The 18,511-nt window shown below is 49.0% G+C and overlaps 1 protein-coding gene across 1 annotated transcript in view; it reads left to right on the forward strand.

The window, feature by feature from the left end:
• The window catches only part of LOC138510338 (guanine nucleotide-binding protein subunit alpha-14), an 879,850-nt gene that overhangs the window by 798,716 nt on the left and 62,623 nt on the right, over positions 1 to 18,511 (forward strand). The window contains exon 5 of the mRNA XM_069625903.1: positions 13,724 to 13,853. Coding sequence (XP_069482004.1) covers positions 13,724 to 13,853 — 130 coding nt within the window. The remainder of the gene's footprint in view (positions 1 to 13,723; positions 13,854 to 18,511) is intronic.

Raw genomic sequence — 18,511 nt, forward strand, 5'->3', positions numbered from 1 at the left:
AACCAGACTCTACTATGCTAGAAGCAGGAGCTAAGTAGCTCCCACACCCCTCAATTTCGAACCCTGGTATACCACCACTTCAGTGTACTCTAGTCCATGCCAGATCCATGCCTTCCCACGCCCTGGATATCAATGACCTGATCACTCTGCTGAACTTGGACATTCTAGCGGTCACAGAAACCTGACTGCACCAAGCTTCAGGCCCAGCCCTCTCAATAGATGTCCCCTCAGGCTTTACCATCCTCCGATGCAACAGACCTAACGCCAGGGGCGGACGGGTCGCATATAATTGTCCAGAGTGTTTCGCCCCCCCAGGTCCGGCGCTTCCGTTTGAGGAAGACCTTGTCTGCACACATCAAGCCCACTTCCAAAACCATACTCCAAGGAGACCTGAACCTGGGTTACGACCCACGCGACTCTACAGCCACATCAGCAGCCATCACACTTAGTGCTTTAGGCTTTTTACACTGTCTAGCGCCCCCAAGCACATCAAAGGTTGCATTCTTGATTGGATTGCAGACCTCAACTGCCAGGTCGTTGTCTCCAACAACAGCCCTTGTCTGTGGTCTGATCACCGCATAGTGCACTTCACAATCCGGCCCATCGGGCACTCCACACCCGCCACCCTCTCACTGCCCCCTGCTCTGTCCCGCAGCTCCAGAAACCTCACCAAGGAGCATATTGCCCCCTGCTCAGCACACTCTTATCTGACTCTCCTCACTCCGCAGACCCTAATACATTTGCTGATCTGTATTCTGAAGTTCTGACCGCAGCCATTGATGCCATTGCGCCGTTAATGCTACGTAAAACCAAGCTATCAATTCATTGAAATTCTTGGTTCACTCCAGGCGTTCTCGAGCTCCATTCTAAAAAACGACTAGCAGAAGCTAAATGGAGAAAGTCACCTACAGAAGCTAAGACGTTGGCGGTCACCTCAGCAGCCAAATGCTATAAACAAGCTATCCTTCGTGCTAAGTCAACCACCTATAACGTCTGAATTGCCAATGACCAGTCTGACACCCGGGAGATCTTCACCCCCTCTTACCATCACCACCAAAGAGGAATCATGGTGCACGAACATCCAAAAGGCCATGCCACCCTTCACAAAACAATCATGCTCACACCCTCGAGCCAGTCTCGCGGCCACCTCGCTCTAATCTAACCTTCAAGACCTGCCCATGTATTGCTTCACCAACATCTGTGGCTGAGGTCAAAGCCATCTTAAAAGGTCTGAAACCTTCAAGATGCAAAGGAGACCTATGCCCAGCAGCCCTTGTTAAGAACTTCAGTGCCTCCTTCTCCACCAGCATAGTCCCCTCTAGCCTCAAGGAAGCCTGGGTACTCCCCCTCATTAATAAAACTGCACTAGATCCCATGAACCCAACTAACTACTGCCCCATCACAACTGTCCTATTCCTAATACACATTTTGGGTAGAGCAGTCCATTCGCAAATTCAGCACTACTTGAAAGCCAACCACATCCTGAGTTTGTGCCAGTCAGGGTTCCGAACAGGCCAAGGGACAGAATCTGCACTTCTTGACTTGAAGAATCCGTTTGATGAGATCAGGGACGAGGGCAAGCCTGCCCTACTACTCCTTGACATATCAGCTGCTTTTGACTTGGTAGACCACAAGATCCTCTGCCACCACCTACCTTCTGCAGCAAACATCTCGCCGAAAGCCACAACTTGGATCGCCTCCTTCCTGGGTGAAAGATCCATTAGAGTATTTGCATAGAATGCTGGTGCTCACCCCCCCCACCCCCCTTGCGCCCATCACCTGTTGGATACTGCAATGGTCTTGTGGCTCTTCAACCCTGTATATCTTTATGAAACCCTTGTTTGCCCTTCTACACACTATCCGCATATATCCTACACAAACTATGCCAATGATATACAAATTCTACTTCCCCCCCACCCCACCCTGTCTGGTAACTACCTTGAAGACTCTACCACCCTCAATACAGTCTACTTGACCATCCAGGCCTGGATGGCTGCACACCAACTCTGCCTAAATGAAGAGAAGACAGAGATCCTCATGGTGGGCCCTTTGTCAGTGATAAAGAAGCTTGATCCCCAAAACGCCTTCAACATTGATGGCATACCGATCCCTGTCTCACAGACAGTAAAGACTCTTGGGGTTTATCTGGATGCCACGCCTTCACTCACACAAGTCAATGCCATCGCCTCATCTGCCGCCTACACTGTGAGCAACCAGAGGGTGTCCCACCCACTAGTCCCCAGGGATCTCTCTCTCGGGTGGACAGGGCATGGCCATCGCCTTTGGATCCAGAACTTTGTGGTGGACCAGTGCGGAAGGATCACCTGGGCGAGGGGTCTTCAGGGATTGGGGGTGAGGTAGCCGATGGTGAGAAGTGGTATTCTGCCCTCTTTGTTTAAATAACCTATCCTATTTTTTCAGATTCTCAAAGATCTCAACTTCCCTCTCCCTTTTTACAAACACTGGGCCGAGGAAGAGAGTGACTGAGAGTAACCAAACTAACTCTCACACATCATAATGGACATGTCTTGTTAATCGTGTCAGGCAAAGTCAGGCACTTGTCTCTAAGTGCATACACCTAATACCAATTAGCGCTCCTCAGACGAATAAAAGGCAGAACCTAGAGACACACTCTGAGTAAGGCGGAACACGAGCATGAGCAGAACTTCCAGGGGGAAGGCAAGCCTACTGGAGAAGAGCGACGGACCAATGGATGAGAGCAGTGGGTCGAAAATCCCAAGAGTTTCCTACTGGAGGTGGTTGCCTCCGACAGGCCACGAAAGACACATGGAGAAGACCAGATCCCACATCAGAAGGCTGCATTGTGTTTCAAGGATGCCAGCGACCCTCCCGAGTTAATGGCAGAGTTGGGGAGGCAAGGCCAAGCCTATGGTACTAACCTTGTCTTGTGAATTGGAAATAGTAAAACCAAGAAAGAAACGCACACAGCTGGTGAGTTGGCAAACGACCTGAGACCAGTGTGTGTTAAAGTTTGAAGTTAGCAACTTTTTATCGCAAGTGAAGGCTGCACACATGTGGATGGGACGCGAGGAAAGGCAGACCTGTGAATGGACTTTGAAATGAGGACAGCTGTAGTATCAGCGATACGAGTGGTCCGGCGGAGGAAATAGCCCACTCAAGTCTCTGTGAAAGGCAAATTGTAACGATAAAGCGAATTAACTGTAAAAGCGAAGTAAGTGAAAAATTGACTGATCGAGGAGAGTGAAAGTTGAATTTGGAACTTTGAGTCGAAGTGGTGCTGCGTAGGTCTGTAAAGAAAGCCACGCACACTCGAAAGTCTTTGGCATCCAAAAACGGACTCAGACCGACTGACGGAGACCCGAAGTGTAATAAGCTTGGGGAAGGGAGCCCTCTTGTAAGTTTTTGTTGAACTTGGTTTTGAAGAGGTCTGAGCCTGACAAAGGGGGCCCTATGTGAATTGAAGAGGTCTTAGCCCGACAGAGCGGGACCTATACAAATCTTGTTGAAACATTATTTGGAACTCAAGAAAGAGAGACTTTAACGTGCAAGGCCAGACGGGCCTCAATCCACGTTTTGGAACTATCTATTGTGATGAAAACCGAGCAAGAGTGTGTCATCCTGCCTACAGGGACTGCTTTACTCCGTGTGGTCTAACGTGGGGAGGAGAGCTGGTCCAAACACATTTATTCTTTTGAACACTGATTTTTCCTTTACATACATTTCTCCTTTATTCGCTCTTTTTGTACAGGAAATAGGGAAGGCATTAGGTTTTTGTTAGCATAGGCCATTTTGATTTGACTGACTCCACTAGGACTGTTTTGTTTATCGTTTGATGGTCGAGGCTACTCCCATCTTAGTTATAGGGCAGAATAGGAGTTTTTCCAAAACCAGAATCTACAATAAAGGTTTTACGAATTGTACCTACTGTGTCAGTGTCATACTTGTGATACCATACATCCCTTACAACTACTAAACAAATCCATGCAGCCAGACTCTTGCTATCCCCGGACTGTTGCCTTACAATCGCCCAAGCCAAACGTTTCAGACAGTCGTAGCTGTTAGTCATGTGGCGTGACGGCAACGTTCTGCTGTCGCGCATGTAAAATAATAAAAGTGGCTGTCTCGCGACAGTCAGTACGCGCCGTGAGCCCAGGCCAAGAAGTTCTGTCTGTGTGCTTCATTTCAGGTACAGGAGTGGGGAGTGTGGGGGGGTCAAGGCCTCCTCACGGGAGTCCCGGGGCAGTGATAACCATCACATTGGCGACGAGGGTGCAGCTGGGCAGGGGGAAGGTGCTCCGATGCTTAGTATAGCTTGGGTAGCCCGATCCGACGCCTGCCAGAGGCATTAACCCTCGCGGGAAATGATCAACCACCATCTTAGGTCCCAGCTGAAGCGGCTCCACATGTGGAGTGCTCGTGCGCCGTGAGGGTACTTTTTGGAGCCCACAAGGGCGAACCATGAAGCAAGAGGGCCACAGGGACCCTTTAAAAAAAAAAGAAATAAAAAAAAATATATATTTCGTCTCCTTTCCATCGCACAGTGCACTGTGCCCTTGGCTGACATTTCATCAACCATCCTGAAGTGATCTCTGGAAGGGCTGACAAACTAGGAAGTGCAGCCAGGAAGTGCGCCTACGAGTGTAAACCGCGGCCTTCTACCATAAAGAGGGTGCCTGTGCGGTTTGCTACCATCAAAGTGCGCCAGTGGATGCAAACTGCGGCATTCGTTCACGCAGAATGTGCCTGTGTAGTTTTCTGCCACGAGTTACGCAGAGGACACCCAGGCAAGAAGGACACCACGCCAACAAGGTACACTGGCCCAGAGGCCCGAATTCGACACGTCAGGCAATCCCTCGAAGCTGGGGCTGAAGTGGCTGCTCTAGGGCGAGAAGTTGGACATGTATTTTAGAGTGACTGGCGAAACAGATGACAAAAGCCAAAATTGCAACCTTCGGCTGGGTTGGAGGTTCACAGGATATTCAAGTCCCTTGCTCCCATCAACAACTCCTACCAAGCGGTCAAGGGCAGCCTCAAGGAACACTTCATGCCACTAGCCTACCAGGACTTGGAAAGGTTTGTTATGTGCAGTGAGAAACAGAACAAGGAGGAATCCCTCAACCAATTCTATGGCAGGCTACGTCACCTGGCAAGTACATGTGCTTGTGAGAATGAGGACGGTATGGTAATAAACCAGTTGATACAGGGGTGCATCTCAGGAAAACTGCGCCGACAGGTCCTGAATGAGCCTGGGTTGTCGCTGGCCCGCATTGTAGAAACTGGAAGGTCTAATGAACTGGCAGACAGCCGTGCAAAAGTGCAAGACTCATGTGGGATAGGGCACCCACAAAATGCTGGCCCTCAAGGAGATCGGAGACGCCACTGCCCTGCCCCAAATGTGGCTACGACCTTCCACAGGCAGGGGAATGACTGATGAAGGGTAGAGTGTGCAGACGCTATGGAGCAGCAGGTCATTTTGCGAGGATGTGCAAAGCCCAACCCCCCCCCACCTGTCACCATTCCCAGAGGGCCCAGCAGGACACCCCGTGACACACCACGACGGCAGAGACAGGTGGTGGTTGTGGAGCAAGATACGCCGAGTCTGGACTTGGCAGAAGAGGAGGAGGAGGAAGAGCTATTCTTTATCTCGAGAATAGACTCATTTAAGAAGAGGCAGCCCATGTGCAAAATGGCCGTAGGTGGAACAATGACACCTGTACTTGTGGACACCAGAGCGTCAATATGCATATTAGCAACCTGTCACTATGAGGCACTACCAGGGCCCCCAACACTAGCGAAAGCACAGGCCAAGATATTTACATTTGGAGGCACTCAACCGATACCTCTGAGGCGTATTCATGACCAAAGTTGCCCATGAAGGAAAGGAAATTCGAGCGAAATTCTTTGTCTCAGACACATCAGCAAGCATTCTTTGAGCTGCGCAGCAGCAGAGGCCCTTGGCATTGTACACTTCGCCCTCACCGTCTATGCAGAGGACATCAATGAGGTTCTCGAGAGGTTCACAGAAGTGTTTCAGGGTGTCTGCGCACTCCTACGTGAGCCCATCAAGCTACATATAGACTAGATAAAACGCCCAACCCCACTAAAACATAGTTGAAAACCTTTTCACCACCGGCAACAGGTCGAAATCGAATTACCAAACCTGGTGAACATGGACATCATAGAAAAGGTGGATGGTCCTGCCCCATGGGTGTCCCCCATCATTCTAGCAACTGTCACAATGCCTGCCCCCATACATCCGGAACAGGTCCATCTGTCCAGGGAACAGGCACCCAAGAAGACACAGGAATTCCCAAAACCCCGCCTAGGGGCTTATATGGGTTCAGTCCTGGCGCCGTAGGCGCCAGGCGCATATTGCCAACTTTAAACTATGCAGGTCATCCTGCAAAGAACTCATGTACAGGCCATCATGAGGTCATGAAGGGACTACTTTCCTTTAGGAACTATTTTGCTGCTTGGGTGTGGTACTGGAACTTCTTACCTGGGAACTACTTTTTTGATGCTATTTAAACCACGCCCGAAGAGCAGCACACGTTTCGCGTTGTTCTGCATTTTAGCAGCGTAACGCTCACCGTGTCTGCAGTCCAGCATCCAGTCTACAGCCACACCCGTCTTGTGTCCGGAGCCGATCCTAGAGAAAAGGAAAGAAGAGAAGGTTAGAACAAGGAGATTTCCATTTGGTCATCATCTTTTCCTGGAGCAGCCGCACCTGTGGATAAAGGAAAAAGACATTAAAATAAACCGTATCGCATTGCTAGCTGCAGCCCCGCGCCATACTCCACTGTCTTCGGAGCATCTCCACGACCCGGCGCAGCACCCGTTGAATCTCCGCCGAAATAACAGCATCTGAAAAGACAAGAACAAACAAAAGGTGAGCGGGGTTCCGCCAAAGACATTCTTTTACTTACTGCAAGATACTTACTCAGAATTTTACCCCTCGATGTAGCGCTGGTCACCATCCTACGTGAGACATTTTCGGCAAGGCGCCGCACCTGCAAAGAAGATGGAGAACTATTGGTTAATTACATTTGGAACAATATTACTAGCTAGACGGTGCTTGGTACAAACAGACTCTTACCTAAGCGCTACCTTCATCCATCGAGACAAACTCACTCCTTGGATCACGCTGCAAGGGAAAAGGTAAGAAAGGAGCAAGAGTGAATTAACAGACATTTGAACTCTAAAGAACTACACATTCGGTTTACACACTACTTACCCAGAGTCATTGTTGTCTGGAACTCTGCCAAATACCTTCGGATCAGTGAAGTAACTGAACTTCTATGCGCCCCTGCACTCCACGCAGGATGGAGAGTTCATCCTCCCAAACAATAAGGTGAGACTTTACGAAGGGGAATACTGGAAGTTTTCAGGGAAAATAGTGTTAGTGTAACCTCTCTACCACGGGTGGCTAATCCCCTTTCCTGCTTTTAGGAAAATATTCCTGCAGGCCAGGCAGACGAAACTGAGTGGGCAAGTGCAGTCGATCATCACTTCGCTACTAGTCACACTGGTGGAGACCGCAGCTGTCCAGCTTCGTTCGACGCCCCTGTGGAATCCAGGTGAGCGTAACAGCAACTAAGTCGGATCAGTCCGCATCTGTGTCGACGTGAGGCTGTCAAATCTAGCGATCAAGCGTGAAAGACACCTCACACCGACTATTGATGACGTGGTGGGAGAACTACAAGGGGTGAGAGTATTCTCGAAACTAGACCTGCGGTCCGCGTATTAGCTGGAGCTACACCCGGACTCGCCTACATTACCACCTTCACAACCCACCAAGGGCTGTACCAGTACAAATGCTTAAGCTTTGGTGTCTCCTCCGCAGATGAAGTATTTCAAAATGTAATTCGGGGTGCTTTAGCTGGTCTCGAAGGGGTCATAAACCTTAGCAACGACATTCTGGTCTATACCAAGTCAGAAGCCGAACACATGGCTCGTCTGGAGAAGACTCTAGAAAGGATTCAAAATCTGTGACTCCGAAAAGTGTGAGTTCTTGAAGGATGGCATCGAATTCTTTGGTTTGGTCTTCCATGAAAAAGGAATCCCCCCAGACCTGCAGAAAATCAAGGAAATTCAGGAGGCGAAACCACCATGAAACGTGTCGCAGGTCAGGAGCCTTCGAGACCATCAAAAAGGCACTCGCGGGGAAAGCATCAATGGTATTCCTCAACCTGAGGAAGGAGTCGGAAATCATCGTAGACACCAGCCCGGTTGGACTGGGAGCCGTTCTGTCGCAGCTTGATGCCCAAGGACAGAAGAGTCTGATTGCTTACGCCAGCACGGAATGCGGCTACTCCAACATAGAGAGAAGCCCTGACTGTCCTATGGGGATGCCGGCACTTTCGGATATACAGATTGGGAAAACCTGCCACTGTAGTGACTGATCATAACCACTAATCCCCATCATGGCAGGGTCATCGTCCAAGCCGCCCCCCAGGATCAAACAATGGATGCTGGCCCTGATTGAATTCGGGTGGTTCGGACCTACAAACCCGAAGCCCACAATCCAGCTGATTACCTATCACGACATCCGAGAAGTGGAAGAGAAAAACACGACACAGCTCCTGTAAAGGTCAAGGAGCATGTTTGTCTAGTGGTAGGAGCAGCAAAACCAGTAGCTCTCACTATTCAAGAAGTGGCCGCAGACTTGAGAGAGGATGAGTGTCTTCAGGTAATCCGGGAAGCCATGATCAGCGGTGAGTGGAAAACTGTTCTATCCAATCCCGCTCGCAGGATCCGAGAGGCAGCAGGATCTAGAGCAGGTGTGACGGGTCAGACATGTCAGCAACGGATGACGGATTGGTACTAAGAGGACACCAGATAGTGATTCTGCAAGCACTGGTAGAAAGAGTACTGGAGTTGGCACAATGTGGCCACCAGGGAACAGCAAAGATGAAGGTGCGGCTACGACCAAAGTTCTGGTTTCCCAATCTTGAAGAGAAAGTGGATGGACACTTTGCCAACGGCGCCTGGTGTCAAGCGACTGCCCCAGTCAACAGAGAGCTGAAGATGGAGGCCATGCCTCAGAGTGACCAACCGTTGGATGTTGTCCACGTTGACTTTGTGTCCACAGGTAGGGGAATGCATTTCCTCCTAATCGACCAATGGTCCAGGTACCCAGAAGTCGAGCTGCTGGAGTCCACCTCGTGTGATCAGGTGATGGCCATCATGGAGAAAGTGTTTGCCACACATGGCTTCCCCAGGATCATCTACTCGGACAATGAACCGCCATTTCATGGGGAAAACTTTGTGGAATTCATGGCGGACTGTGGAATTGCACACAGGAGTCACACCAGCATGGCCTAGGGCCAATGGAGACGCTGAACGCTTCATGAGAACACTGAATAAAGTATTCTGCATAGCCCAAGGCAAGGGAAACGAACTGAGGAGAACACCATCAATTCCTGAGGGAGTACAGAGCAGCACCTCCCCAATCAACAGGCATGGCCCCTGCAGAGTCACTCTTCCGGATGTGCCCACGAGGACTCCTCCCAGAGGCAGAGGGTCAGTCTCCACGAATCATCGATGATAACACGTCTGAACTTAGATCGAAGAACTCAAAATGAGGGGAAAATATTCAACAGCACCTCAAACCACCGGACATGGGGGTAGGTGACACTGTACTGGTACGAAATTGTCACCCACCCCGAAGGGAAGTTGTCTGTCATCCACGAGCCCTCTCCCATTGGAGTGATCCAGGTCAAATGCTCGATGGGGACAGCCGCCGATCAAAGGGGGAAAGTAACTCGGAACTCCAGTTTTTTTCAAAAGTTGGGAGGAAGAGTGGGGCTCAGAAAAAGAGGGAGAAGATTCCCCGACCCGAAGCACAATTGTGGAGCCAACACCAGAAGAGAGCGCGGAAGATGCAGAGCCCACACCAGACAGGGCTGACGGAGAAGCCAGGAGGGCACCAACGGGAGAAAGATAACCCTGCCGAGAAGGCAGAAAATGCCCATTACGATTTCGAGATTACATAATGGGTGACCAGGCCTGAAAGGACAAAGTCACCTGCTAGTGCCCATTTTGGGCCCATCCCAGTTTGGTATGTTACCATGTTCAAGTATTTCTTGTTGACATTGAGCATGTCTGAAAAGTTATGTTTGTCATTTGTTATGAAAAAGGAGTGTTACACAGTCACGTGGCGCGACGGCAACGTTCTGCTGTTGCGCATGTAATATAATAAAAGGGGCGGTCCCGTGACAATCGGTGTGCACCGGGAGCCCGAGCCGAGAAGTTGTCAATGTGCTTAATTTCAGGTATACCGGGCAAGGCCTTCTCACAGGAGTCGCGGGGCAAAGATAATCATCACAATAGCCTCAGTAGTCAAATCATGAACGGACAAATCCAGGTGTAAAACCATTTGCAAGTATCACAAGACCTCAAACACAGCCCATTTCCAAGTTCTAAGACATAGCCACTGAAGACATGAAAGTGATCACAGGCACATGGGTGCGCAGCGGTAGCATTGTAAAAGCCTTCCTCGCCTGTTCACAGATCCTCTGGTGTACCAGAGTCCAACTATGCCCATATCCAAAAAAGATTCATGCATGGATCTCAAAGGCTCTGCAGACTGAGCCGGCCTCCATCTGTTGCACCTACCCATAGAGCTTCCTTTTGGGTCGCCGAAGTTGGAGGAAGGGACCGGACAACATCCCACGTTGTCCACACACTAAACAAGAAAGAGCAGAAGGATGTAGCCAGTAGAATAGGACGGTGCACACGGCAGGACAAACTGATAGTAAGGGACCGTTAACCACCTTTATTGTCCGGCGCCATTTTGCCCATTAAATTCAATGCCCGCTGGGGGGGGGTGGATGAAAAATCTGAAATGTCTTGTATGTCGACCGTGCTATTTAAAAAAATATACACAATTCAAGCTCTTCCCCTGCATTGTCAGTGGGCTCCAGGAAGGCAGAATCCACAGCGCTACAAAGAAAGCATAGCGGGAGGTCATGCTCGAACCGTCGCATCTGTTTGACTTCTATCTTGATCTTACATCACAGTATCCCCAATCCACTTCAGGGCTTCTTTTGAATCTCCTGTGGACCTTGCTTCATCAAACAGAAAAACCGTGAGGGTGGCAGGTTTTACTAGCATCACCTGGACGTTTCTTTCCTTTGCCAATTTCTGAGCTTCACCAAAGGCCTTCCTCATTGTTACTACCTCTTTTGAAAAGTCAAGGAATAAAGCCCTTCCGCCTATCACTACATGGGATATCACCCTCACACGGGCCCTATCCCTATCAGCCTTTAGGACCTTCTCCTTGGGGCTCCATGTCATTTCATCGTGGGATGTTTTTTCGCTGGGTTTTTTACCGCAAATTTTTTAATGAAAAAACCCATCAAATTTTTTACGTTATTTTTGGAGGGGGTGTTTCCTCCAAACCCCCCCATTCCCTTTAATTTTTTTTTATCTATTCCCAAACATCCACACCCCAGATATATAATTTTCTAACCGTTTTTCCATAAAAAAGATTCACGGTAAAATACCCCGCGAAAAAACATCCCGCCATGAAAGGCTGTTGTAGCCTCCTTGGTGCACATCCTTTTGAATACCAGCAGAACCTGTCTGGGCTTTGTAAGAGTGAATTTCCCAACACTATGCATAGTTCACTTCTGTAACCAACAGTATATCTGAGCCATAAACCGCCAGCAAAACATTAACAAAATAGGTCTCCTGAGACCTGTCATGCTCCTCTCTCTATTCAAGAGCCACCAACCTCAAATTGTGAGATCTGGCCTTCATGTCCAAGTCCATGCTTCCGGCTTCTATATTCCCTAACTCCAGCGTCATGTCATTGTAAGCACAGTAACTGCCTGAAATCTGTGACCAGACCCCTGTTCTCATAGTCAACCTTGTGAACGCTGCCTTCCATGGTAGATACTTCAGAGAGGTCTGTCAATATAGACTTCATATCTCCAACATCTTGAGCGACTGAACTGGAGAGCGTAAATGTCCTTAGGTCCTGGGGTCTCCAATTCTGCTTTTTTTTAGGGTTGGGTTATCCGTCACGTCAGTCCTCTTCTTATTCACGCTCATGTTGAACTCAAAATGCAATATCTGTAGAGTATCTGTAAAGCAGGGGCTCCTGGCTTAAGCTGCTGCCTCGTCAGCCAGAATTCCGAAAATCCACAATCACTTAGAGATTGACATGTGTATTAGCCATTGCAGAGGCATGTCATGCACGCCTCATTTCATTCCGGAGATCCTAGTCTAGACCTGTTTTTAATTTGGGCTATTGGGTGTCGCTCAGTGAACGAAATGGGTCGGAACAAGACTGAGCAGTGGTCCAGCAAGTCAAGTCTTGCCGGAGTGCTGCCCAGACTCCAGGTGTTTGCCCATGACACTGCTCTGTAGCTGCGTTATCGCACCGACGTGCAACCCGCACTTCAACGAGCAGGCAGCTTGAAGATGACTGCAGTACTGCTAAGCCTTCTGAAAGCACTCTGCTTGTTAAAGCGCAGGTTGCTTGTGCATGTGACTCTGCTTCAGAACAGTATACTCCCAGTCAGATCTGTCCTGAAGCCGAGTTATCGCATGCGCGAGAAACCCACGTTTCAACAAGCAGACACATTAAGTAGACTTGGCTTGAGAAACTGAATACAGAAACGGCTGAAGCCTCACATACTTGATGCAGCAGTCCAACCTGGTATATATGTCCTGCATTGTACAAACCTTTTTTTCTTAGGGTGAGTAGTGTGGCCAATCGAAACTGCAGAGCCCAACTTCATTATTCGCTCAAAAGAGTTTCGACCTGAATCACTATAAGGCATGTTTCTAATTTAAAATTGTGAACATTCTTATGTTCCCCATAATGCTCATCGCTGGTCTGCAAATCGCCAGGATTGGGTTATATGAAGATATACTTTATTGTCTCCTCACCTGCAGCCTGCCCCTGGGCCGTGCACCCTCCTTCTCATAGCTCTGCCCCACAAAGGATGAGCGGGGTTCCCCAGTTCATCTTTTCCATTTCCAGCAGTGGTGTTGCTTGCCATAATCTATAAGCCGAAACTATTGCATTGGATTACAGATCGTGAGGAATGGCATATAAGGAGGGACACGCAGGAATGACACATGAGGAGGGACACACAGTCTAGGTGTTTGGTTTTGAGCCCACTAATTGCCTGCCCATGGCCATGCTGATCCCTATGGCCAGTCCTCTGCCTGTCCAAAACACTGCCTCATGGGAACTCTTTGAGCTTGCTTTAATCCAACCTTACCATCAGGCTTTGCATTCAAAGTGCCATCCAGTGTTAGTTCAAAGCAGTCTTCTGAGAGTTAATGACTTAATTGGAGTCTTATACACGTTACTTGTGTAATATAAATGTCTTGAACACCGCCTACCTCCAGCCACTCGATTTAGAAGTACTCTGCTGCGTGTCCTTCATTTAAGTCCTGTGAAAATTCTGCATTGGCAAAGCCTACATTTTTGGCTTGTGTATACGTTTAACGCTTTTGCCAGGCACTGCTATTAGATGCCCAGGTACTCGCACCTTTGTGCACCTGCTACCAACAATGGATAGTTAATACCACTATGGCAGTGCGTAGCAAGCACCTTTCCCATGCCGACACAAAAGCCCAAACTATTGGCATTGCCGATGCTTGTTTTTTCCTTCCTTTTGCACGCAGGTGGCTCATTTGCCACCACATTCATTATAGCATTTATCCACCGAATTCCAACTGGAACGTCATTAAAAGCGTGTTCTGTGCTTCTTCTCAACAGAATGGTGGATGTCGGGGGTCAGAGGTCCGAAAGACGGAAGTGGATTCACTGTTTTGAAAATGTTACCTCCATTATTTTCTTAGTTGCATTAAGCGAATATGACCAAGTCCTTGCTGAGAGTGATAACGAGGTAGGTGGAGAAAATGTATATTGAAAGATAATGAAGCAAATCCTAGTTTACTTTTTCTGCGTGTATCAGGCCGACAGTCCTACGCCGTGTCATGCATGTTTCATATAGATGCAGAATTGTTCTTGTACCATTAAACTGGGGTCAATTTAAACACGAGGCGCATGCATTATTTTTTTTACCAGGTAAGTCATTTGTTAGTACAATGTCCTAAGAAGACTGCATGTGTTTAATGTTAAATGAAGAGACTGTGTAAAAATCAAAGTCGCAGGGCATACAAATAAACAATTAAGTGTGTTGGAATACCAAGGTTTTTGGGTTGTCCGTCTGTTAGAAGCTGCAGAGTATTAAAATTGTTTTCGAAATTCGAAAAAGGACGTCGACAGGGCATGCCAGTAATACTATCCCTAGTGTGACGTCCACTGTACGCATGGTCCTTCACACGTCGAGGTCCCTCATATTGATTTTTTTCCGCCATCGTAGACGGACGCTATATCGCAGAGTTCTGGTTTCGGCATAACGCCATTGATTTATGAAATTAGAGTTAGTTACTCTTCCCATCCTTTATCTTTGTTCACCGACTATCGATAACATCTCCAACAGCTGTGAAGAAAACGACTGTCAAAGACGCCCATCTACGGATCTTTCCGGCGTTGGAAGGCTGTTTCGTCCCACACAGTGGGGAGATGGGGGGGGGGGGAGACATTTGAGAATGTATTTCCCCCTTTTCATATATTATCTTCACCTAGAAGACGTTAAAGGACTGTTTAACTAAGCGCTGGGCTGACCACGCCATGCAGGCCGAGGCCACCGTGGACGTGGAGGGGACCTACAGCGACGGCAGCAACGCCGCGTTTTCGGACGGTGACAGGGATACTTCATTTTCCCAAGTGCAAGCCCCTGACCCCAACAGACTGGCCGGTGGCCCGGTTACGGGGACGACCCCCTGCGGCATCTGCACTCACACAGCCTCTTCCAGTAAGCACACAGCCAAAGGCCATAAATCAACGCAATAGTGGACCAAGGGCCCACGCACAACGTCTAGGGAGGGGTCCGTAGAATCCCTGTCCTCTGGGCACTCGAGGTCCCGATCGCTGCATGACAGGCCGCGACTGTCGAAAGACAGCACAGACGCTGTGTCTAAATCCATTACCGGCCGTCGCACATCGACAGACGAGATGGCGGGTCACCCTACAGCCAAAGTTCGACATGCCTTGTCGAAGACTCCATACAGTCGGGATTAGCCCACCTGCTAAAGAAACACATTGTGAAAAGCCTACTAAAGGGGAAGGAGTCCAAGATGCACTCTTCTAAAATGCCTCATAAGGAAAGGTCCCATTCTACACCCAGGGAGAGGGATCCCCATCCTCACAAAGAGATTCACTTCCCCAGGAAGAGGATTCCTTGGCAGGTGCCCTAAAGAATAAGGGTCAGCCCTCAACCTCTACCCCCAGTTACTCCTCAGACTTTTACACTAGGCCCTATGTCCATTCCAAGCTCAGTCCAATGGAGGACATCGATAGTCATGAGGATGACCTTTTAATGGTCAATTTCTTCGGGGGAAAAAAACCCAGATTCTTTCCAAAACACACCTCCCCTCCCACTACAGCTGCCTCTGGTTCTCAAGCCACTCCAGATGCCCCTGCTTCTCAGCCCCCTCCCTTCATTGATCTCTATGACCCAGACTCTGATACTTTAGATGCCTATACAGAGCATGAGGGCCTTGGAATAAGACTATGGCGATGAAGAGGAAGATATGTATACCTAGCCTCCCCTCTGTAGCAGATTGAATTTGCCTATAGACAACCAGCCACTACAAAACGACATGCTCATCAAGGCAGCTGAACATTTTCAGATTAAAACGCAGGAGACTCAACAAGACAAGGACTTTGTTGAGGACATTTTAGGGTATAAAAACGCGGTCACACAGTTAATTCCCATCCTGCAGTCTATCCAGCGGAGGATCCAGCCATCCCTGGAAACACCTAACCAGACGCAGGCAGTTAATCCGCGCATAGAGAAGCTCTTCCAACCTGCTCCCACAGATCCTCTCAATCAGGGGACAGGGGACATCTGAAGCCAGACTCTTGTAGTTACAACAACAAGAAAGAGAGCAGGGACACCTTTAGCCTCTTCAGAGGCACCTCCAGACAAGGAAAGTAAGAAGCTTTATACTATGGAGCGGCAAGTAGCCTCGTCGCCTGCCTTTCACTCTCGAATCGCTAACACCACACTTCTGGCGAGTTATGACTGCCATAAATGGAATGAGGTGTCTTCAGCTCCTGATACCCCTTAATACTCAATTGACCCTGGTAGCGGCAGAAGGCAGAGCAGTTTTTAGGAGCATTGTGAAGAGTGATTTAGACGCTGCTGACAATGCAGGCAGAATTATTGCAGAAGGGACCATTAAGAGACGTGCGTGGCTACGCCAGTCCGGCTTCAAGCAGGAGACTCAAGCTACGCTGCTTAATATGCCTATTGAGCCCAACGTCTTCTTGGGAAAGGCCGTTGAAGATGCCCTAAAATCGCCTAAAGAGGAATACGACCCCTTAAAGTCCTTGGGCCAGCTTGCCAATAAACCCATAGGGCAAAGAGGTAACAATAGTCATTTTCGTCGCTTTAGCAGGCAAAATTCACAGAGGTGTTCAAACTGCAATCAAAATCAAGGATCGTCCTGGGGTAACAATCAAGGCCAGGCCTCACAGGGTTGCCAAAGGGGAAAGCGCCGATCCCGCGGCTGGGGGAGGTCCTCCACTTCTTGCAGTAGAGCCACACCTCCAAAACAGTGACTACCCGCTTCAGGTGCCCAGGAATCACCTCGAGACAAATGGGTGCTATCCACTGTGGCGGGTGGTTATGGTGTGGAACTGATCAGTGACCCCAGAACCATCCCCCGTGTCAAAAGACTCACTCAAAGGAAGAACAATGCATCCTTCACGAGGAAATCGCAACGCTGCTCCGAAAGGACGCCATAGAAGTTGTCCCGGCGAACCAGGTAAACAAGGTTATTTATTCAACCTACTTCCTTGTTCCAAAGAAAATCTAACAAAGCACCCAGTATTAGATCTACGCCCTGCAAACACCTATGTCAAGCCACAAAAGTTCTGCATGACTATGCTACAAGAAGTAATCCCCCTGCTAAAGCCAGGAGACTACATGGCAACATTGGATATGAAAGATGCCTATTTTCATATTTCAATGTTCCTGGCGCACAGAAGATTCTTGCGGTTCAAGTTGGCAAACCAGCACTACCAATTCAAGGTTCTACCCTTCTGAATAGCATCCACACCAAGGGTATTCACAAAGGTACTGGTTGCGGTGGCAGCGCACCTACGCAGGGAAGCAATCCCAGTGTAGCCTTACCTGGACGACTGGCTGATTACAGGGGAGACTGCCCAAATTTGCAGGCAAAATATTCAAAGAACTATCAACCTTCTCTTTCAATTGGGCTTCTCAATAAACGAGAAAAAATGAAGACTAGTGGCAAGCACGCCCAAACAGTTCTTAGGAGCTGTAATGGACTCAAAAGAGGGGTTTATCTTCCCGTCAGAGGAAAGAGTCCAAAATATGTTACTGCAAATACCTCATTATCAGGCCGGTTGCCAGATAAGCGTACGCAAAGCTATGCGTTTGCTAGGCATGATGACATCTTGCATTTACCTGGTCCCACACGCGCGGCTGCGACCCATGCAGGAGTGGTTGGCGAAACAGTGGTCTCAGACAAGCGGTCAGTGGGACGATCTAGTGGTCGTTTCGCCAACACTGGTACAAAGCCTTCACTGGTGGACAAGACAATCTGTTGATGGGGAAACCCTTACACGATCCAGAAGTGCAGGCGATAGTTATGACATTCGCCTCTCGCTGGGTGGGGGCTCATCACCTTCATCACATAGCTCAGGGTATGTTGACTCATGTAACGGCGCAGAACCACATCAATCTGCTCAAGCTATTTCTGTTCTGTACAATCTGTTCAAGGCCCTTCGTTCATTCGAGATGCACCTAGCAAACCTGTCCGTGCAAATCCACACTGACAGCACTACAGCAATGTTTTGCATCAACAAACAGGAGTCACTCTCCAAATCTGTCCAAAATAGCACAACAAATTTGGAAATGGGCACTCAAACAGAAATTATTCCTATCCTCACAACACGTTCCAGGGGAACTCTACTCTCTAGCCGACTCACTGAGCAGAGATCCCCTACCAGAGAAACAAGAGTGGCAACTAGACACAGGGGTTGCAGGCAGCCTCTTCTCTCAATGGGGGTTCCCCACGCTAGACTTGTTCGCTACAAGTGAAAACAAACCATGCCCAGACTTCATGCCCAGGTACCCCCAACCAGGCTCAAGGGGAACGCCCTATGGATAAACTGGTCAGGGAGATTTGCTTACGCGTCCCCCCCCCCCCCCCCGCAACTCCCCCTGACTCCTCTCATGAACAAAGTGGTGAACAAAATCCACAAGGATCAAGTGACCCTCATCCTAGTTGCTCCTATGTGGGCAAGACAGCCATGGTGTCCACATCTGCGCAAACTGGATAGGTGTGATCCCATCAAGCTCCCGTGCCAGACCAACTTACTCAGCACGGGGGATTAAGTGCACCCGCAACCTCACTCGATAAACTTGCCCGTGTGGCTCCTGAAATCATAGAGTTCGGACATCTT

The sequence above is a fragment of the Ambystoma mexicanum genome, chromosome 6p, assembly GCF_040938575.1.
Source record: "Ambystoma mexicanum isolate Mex_15411 chromosome 6p, UKY_AmexF1_1, whole genome shotgun sequence".
Taxonomy (NCBI): domain Eukaryota; kingdom Metazoa; phylum Chordata; class Amphibia; order Caudata; family Ambystomatidae; genus Ambystoma; species Ambystoma mexicanum.